The sequence below is a fragment of the Coturnix japonica genome, chromosome 2 (assembly GCF_054131305.1).
Source record: "Coturnix japonica strain WE chromosome 2, WE-NBRP24, whole genome shotgun sequence".
Taxonomy (NCBI): domain Eukaryota; kingdom Metazoa; phylum Chordata; class Aves; order Galliformes; family Phasianidae; genus Coturnix; species Coturnix japonica.
In genome coordinates, this window is record NC_140664.1 from 10,124,914 (window position 1) to 10,130,921 (window position 6,008).

General features: G+C 42.5%; 1 protein-coding gene across 4 annotated transcripts in view; it reads right to left on the bottom strand.

The window, feature by feature from the left end:
* Window positions 1–5,966, bottom strand: part of NSMCE2 (NSE2 SUMO ligase component of SMC5/6 complex) — a 117,790-nt gene extending 111,824 nt beyond the window's left edge. For all 4 annotated transcript variants that reach the window (XM_085539313.1, XM_085539311.1, XM_015856275.2 and 1 more), the window contains exons 1-2: window positions 5,930–5,966; window positions 3,474–3,621 (exon numbers count right to left, since the gene is read on the bottom strand). Coding sequence is in view for 3 of the 4 variants with exons in the window: in XM_085539311.1 (XP_085395437.1) it covers window positions 3,474–3,606 (133 nt within the window). In the remaining variant the exon portion in view is untranslated. The remainder of the gene's footprint in view (window positions 1–3,473; window positions 3,622–5,929) is intronic.
* Between the last annotated feature and the right edge of the window lie 42 nt (window positions 5,967–6,008).

Below are 6,008 nucleotides of genomic sequence, written 5' to 3' on the forward strand. Positions count from 1 at the left end.
AATTAATCTCAGTCTGCAGAGGAATAGATTGACTGGTACTTTCCCTCCCACATTTCAAAATGCAGAAACATGATGAAATGCTACAAATCTTTCTATCTTCAAGGTCATTTCAGCTGTTACTTCTATCAGTTAAACTGATTCCCTCGCTTTTCTAGATTTCTCACACTGATATTTACTGCAGCTTTTATTACATCTTTGAGACTAAGTTCAACTACAGCAACAGAGCATCAGTATGCGCGCTGGATTGCAGCCATGCCACCTTCATCCAGAAACAGATAAAATCCAATTCAAAAGGACTGAAGTGAGTCAGTAGGAAGGAAGATGGCAGCTTCCTAAAGGGAAATATGATGCCAAGAGAAAGGATAGTTTCATTTCAATAGGTGGAATTCTCCAAAGGAAATCTCTATTCAAATGAAAACTCAGTGCTTGATTTTGTTCTGAAACTTTCAAAGCCCACATCAACATAAAAGGCATGAAAAATCCATTGTATTTATCCACAAGTTAGCAATTTCAATCTGATGTCCCTGATGTCCAACTCAAAGCTTTTCTCTATATTTTCTAGTTGGGCTTTTTTTTTTTTTTTTTTTTCCTGCTCTTTTCAATTCCCTTCTGGATTATTAAAGTTTCAATGTTTCTACATAGCAGCCTTTATTCACCCAAAAGATTTTCACTTTAGCAGTGGCAGAGTAATCCTTGTAACCATTATTGACCTCCCCCATAGCTGAGAGGCTTTGCCCGTGTTTGCAAAGCATCTGAGATCCTCTGAAGAAAGGTTACTGTAGGATACTAAAAATCATGGAATATCCGGAGCCAATTCTTGCCCACAAGTTGGCACCTCTTCCTATCAGCAGCCCTCTGGGCTTCATGACCTAAGAAGCAGATCTACTCCCTCTTTATTCTGTCTAACACTAGCACCATCTGTGTAAATAGCTTAAGTTCACAATTGTTCTGAGAGGTTTTTATAGCTTCCATAACCATTGTAAGAAGAGTTCTTTGTTATCTGGATGGTTTAACCGGAGACAGCTTGAGGCTACTCAGGGATCGTGGCCAGATCAACAGAGAGGTAAAGAAAAGAGTTTCTTTCCAGTGTTTTTTGGAATTTTAATAGCAGGGCTGCTTACTTCCTATCTTCGCCTGCCCTCTAGTGAGCTCTGACTTACACTCCACTTGAGCAGTCATGTGGCTGCTTTATAAGTACTCTTACCAGTAAATGATTTCAGAATCAGGCTCTTGGACAGTAGCAATTGAGAGAAGAAACAGCTATCAGTTGCTGCACAAACTTTGCGTGCCTTCACATGGAAATTCAACTTCTCTCACCTTCCTAAGACAATTTTAGCCCAGTGCTACCCCCAAAAAGTAGCCGTGTAAGGTGAAGTTCCAAAGGAACAAGGTACCTTCACAGCAACAGTGCTTCTAAAATAAAATAATAATCACAACAGAATTCTTTGCTACTACAAAGCCTAGCAAGGAAACCTGTCAGAAGCTGGAAATTAAACTGCAAACAGGATAGGAACGAGAATGCAGAAATTAAATGAACACTTAGCCTCAAAAGATGAAAGCTAAGCAGGACAGGGGGGTTACAATTTTATGGAGATAGGACTTGAAACATATCAATTAGCTGGACATAAGAGCTTAGCAGCCAAGTTCAGCAGACCAGATGATGCTAACTCAAAAACAACCCCCCCACACACAAAAAATAAAACCCAGAAACAATATCCCAAACACCACAGTGTGTATGGTGTATGTCATGATACAGCAACTTTGTGGATTTCCTGATGGCACTGTATAAACAAAAGGAAACGAAGCCCAAGAGGAGATGAAGATGACCTTTACAAAGTCAAGGGAGTAAAAGTCAAACCTTGTAAAAGAGAAGTGAGGGAGCTTTGCTTATTTGCTTGTTCCATGTTCACATGCACATAAATCAGCTATGAAAAGGAGTGAAGAAGACAATTACTGTAAGTGGAAAGTTAACATCGTAACATCAGACCATGTTTAAACTCTACAGTTTTTAAACTTCAAATACAAGTCTGTAGTAGCTTTACTGTATAGAATGGGATGGACTATATTCAACAATATCAGCACGTTAAAAGGACTTCTTTTATAATCCTATATATAATCCTAAAATATATTATAGATTCTAAAGGATGCTACCCTTGCTAAAATAAAATGAACATTATGATCTAGAAGCTGTTATCCAGTCACATGATATAATTCAACAGTAACAATGACCATATTAATTGTATCAAGAGTAATTTTACCTCTAGACAATGTATTAAGTAAAGCCCTTTTGGTTCCTGATTGACCTGGGCGACATAACTTCAAGACTGTAAATGGGGACTAATCGGCATGACAGAGAAAGACAATGAAATTCACTAGGAGTATAATGCACAGACCTTCAGAGCAAACCTGCACTGTGAAGCTTAAGTTGCCTTTCACCCCTCCAAAAGTGAACGCCGTGAATATGAAGCTTATGGCAAAGCAGGAGAGACAGTGGCTGCACAAGCAGAGAGGTACAGAACTGGCTATACCTGTTTTACTACACAGGGAATCCCCAGCTGCCCATTAAGACAAGTTTCCATTCGGAAACAGCACGTCAATTGTCTCTGATAGCAACATGGATGAAAAGGAAAGAGAACTATCACACTAGACAAAGAAGCATTCATTCTGACTGTACATAAACCTTGGTTCAGTTAAATGCAAGACTTTAATGAATGACTATTATTTGCTTCGAGGACTCTCATACCACACTCATGAGAACAGGTTTTCGAGTTTAGGAGCTTTAAAGTTTTGCCTTTTTTTTCTTCTCCTTTCTCTCCACTGAAGACATTATCATAAATCTAAGGAGATAAATGGGAGGTATTCATAGACAATATCGGTCTTTGAAAAATAGCTCTGAACTACATCTGCTACTGTGAAATAGCACTGACAAGACCGTTACAAGAGATGAGAGATTGAAGGTCCTCTAGTTTGCACACGTCCAAATTGAAGCACCCTTGAAGAGCCTGTCTCTCATCAGAGAAACAAGACAGCGTTATAAAAAGCTGCATCCCCTAACAAGTGTCTCAAGCTCTGTACTCCAAATCATTAGCATTTCTAAAGTCTTGCCCTAAGCATTAAATAAAACACACACAAGGAAGCAGTATTAGAAAGAAAAGTGGTTTTATTCACCTTAAGAGGTCTTCTGCATCTTGTACAGCAATAATGAATTTTTTACAAAGTAGTTGGATAATGAGCACCAGAATGTAATTAGTCTTGGGTGTTATAAAAGCTGGGACAATGTTTGCTTGGTAATTCTATTCTCATTGAATTTGTTATTGAAGACAATTAGGTGACTGGAATGAAAACACTCAGTAAAGCCAGAAGAGCAACAGCTCCCACAATGAAGACAAATGATTATAAATAAATCAAAGTATGCAGGCCCAGGATTAATTCAGGATGCAATACAAAAGAATATACTCAGAGGAATTACTTACTGAAATTTTCCACCAGGTCAAGGGCAACGTGGGTAGCAATATCCATTCCAGTATTTATGTAAGTCTGGCAGCTTTTCAGAGATGAGAGAGAGGAATTCACGGAGCTGAACGAGATCCTTGTACCCCTCAGCATCTTGGAGTTGTTACCCTAGAAATAAGAGACAAAACATTTTGAGTGTAGTTTACATCCAAAGAATTTTGGGGAAAAAACGGAACTGCAGATAGCTCACCATTAAGCACAGTTAACAGGACCGCTGAAACATCAGAGAGCAAGGATAAATCACAGAATCATAGAATGGCCTGGGTTGAAAAGGACCACAGTGATCATATAGTTTCAACCCCCCTGCTATGTGCAGGGTCACCAACCACCAGACCAGGCTGCCCAGAGCCACATCCAGCCTGACCTTGAATGCCTCCAGGGATGGGGCATCCACAACCTCCTTGGGCAGCCTGTTCCAGTGTGTCACCACCCTCTGTGTGAAAAACCTCCTAATATCTAACCTAAACCTCCCCTGTCTTAGTTTAAAAACCATTCCCCCTTGTCCTAAGTGTAAGTGGTACTGCAATTCACCAAAGAGTTTTTTATCCTTCTTATTCAATATTAAGCTCAGCTGCACCACAAGAAGCAACTTGCAGTTTTCACCTGCTTATTTCTATTGCAAAACCTCATAGATGTTAGCTTGAAAATTACCGCTCAACTTCAGATCCAAAAAAAGTCCACGTGCCCAAAAGTCAGCCTGTTTTCTAGACACGTTATCAGCTACGCTAACAAGAACTGTGACTTTTCACATCAAATTCAGCCCCTCCAACAAGCCTGTTACAACAGCTATTACTTGGAAAAAAATAAAGGGCAACTTATCTAATAATGCATTTAACAGTAAATCATCTTTATGTAAATAGTCACTAGGATTTCCAACAGTTACACTGAGACCATACTGGGGAGCAGGGAGAGAAAAGAACCCACAACCAAAATTGATTTATAGTAGAAATTTTATCAAAACGGTACACAAAATGACAAGAGAATGAGTTTCTGTATGAACAACAGCTTGTGAAAGGCCAAAATCCAACAGATATAAGGACAAAGCTTTGCCCCAAGCCTTTCACACTGGCATCTCCCTCTTCTACTTACCCTGGGACTCCATAACTAACTCTTGCACTCATCCTAAAGTGAACAACATTGCTACGTTCCTCATGATCATGCAAATTATAAGACCTGAACACCTGTTGTCACGCTGTCTTCTCTGGGATAAGAAACAAAGAAGTAGTGAAGAATTAAACAGGCTTCTTCATTCTCTTCGTATTTGTGGAAGCACTGACCAAACTATATGGGAGCTACAGTTGTCATTTACACTGCTACATCACACCACTGCGCTGGGAGTTAGACATCTCAAGTCGACTTTGGAAGACAATTTAAGTACACTCAGACAACACTGTTGTTGCTGTTTACACCTCACTTCTGGAAAATATAATGAGGCAAACTGATCTGAAAAAGTGAGAGTAGAAAGTCAGTTGTATTTGTTCTTTTGACAAAAACAATCCAATAGTCATAGAACCATGGAATCCTAGAATGGCTTGGGATGGAAGAGACCCCAAGGATCATGTAGTTCCAACCCCCCTGCCTCGCAGGGCCACCAAACATACACCTTTACTAGATCAGGTTGCCCAGGGCCCCGTCCAACCTGGTCTTGAACACCTCCAAGGACAGGGCATCCACAACCTCCCTGGGCAGCCTGTTCCAGGGCCTAACCACTCTCCTAGTGAAGAACTTCCCCCTAACATCCAACCTAAATCTTCCCTCTTTTAACTTAAAACCATTTCCCCGTGTCCTGCTATTATCAGCCCTTTCGAAGAGTTTACTCCCCTCCTGGGAGTAAGTTCCCTTCAGGTACTGAAAGGCTGCAATGAGGTCACCCCGCAACTTTCTCTTCTCCAAGCTGAACAAACCCAACTCCCTCAGCCTGTCCTCATAGGGGAGGTGCTCCAGCCCCCTGATCATCTTTGTGGCCCTCCTCTGGACCCTTTCCAAAATCTCCGTGTCTTTCTTGTACTGAGGGCTCCACACCTGGACACAGTACTCCAGATGGGGCCTCACAAGAGCCGAGTAGAGAGGGACATTCACCCTGTCCCTGCTGACCACCCCTCTCCTGATGGAGCCCAGGATCCCATTTGCTTTCCGGGCTGCCAGAGCGCACTGCTGGCTCATGTTGAGTCTCTCGTCCATCAGGACCCCCAGGTCTTTCTCAGCCGAGCTGCTCTCAAGGACCACTCCTCCCAGCCTGTACAGGTGCCTGGGGTTCTTCCAGCCCAAGTGCAAAACCTTGCACTTTGCCGTGTTGAACCTCATTAGGTTCACCCGAAACGGCACCGAGCCCCGCTTCCCAACCCCCCCCCTCACCCCCCGTCCCCAAAGCAGACAGCCGAGCCCCCCGCGCTGCCCCGGGGCACCGGCCGCTCACCTCGTCCCCTCCGCCGAGGCCTGACCGAGGCAGCGGGGCGGAGCGATCGGCGGAACCGCCTCATCATCCCGCGCCTCAG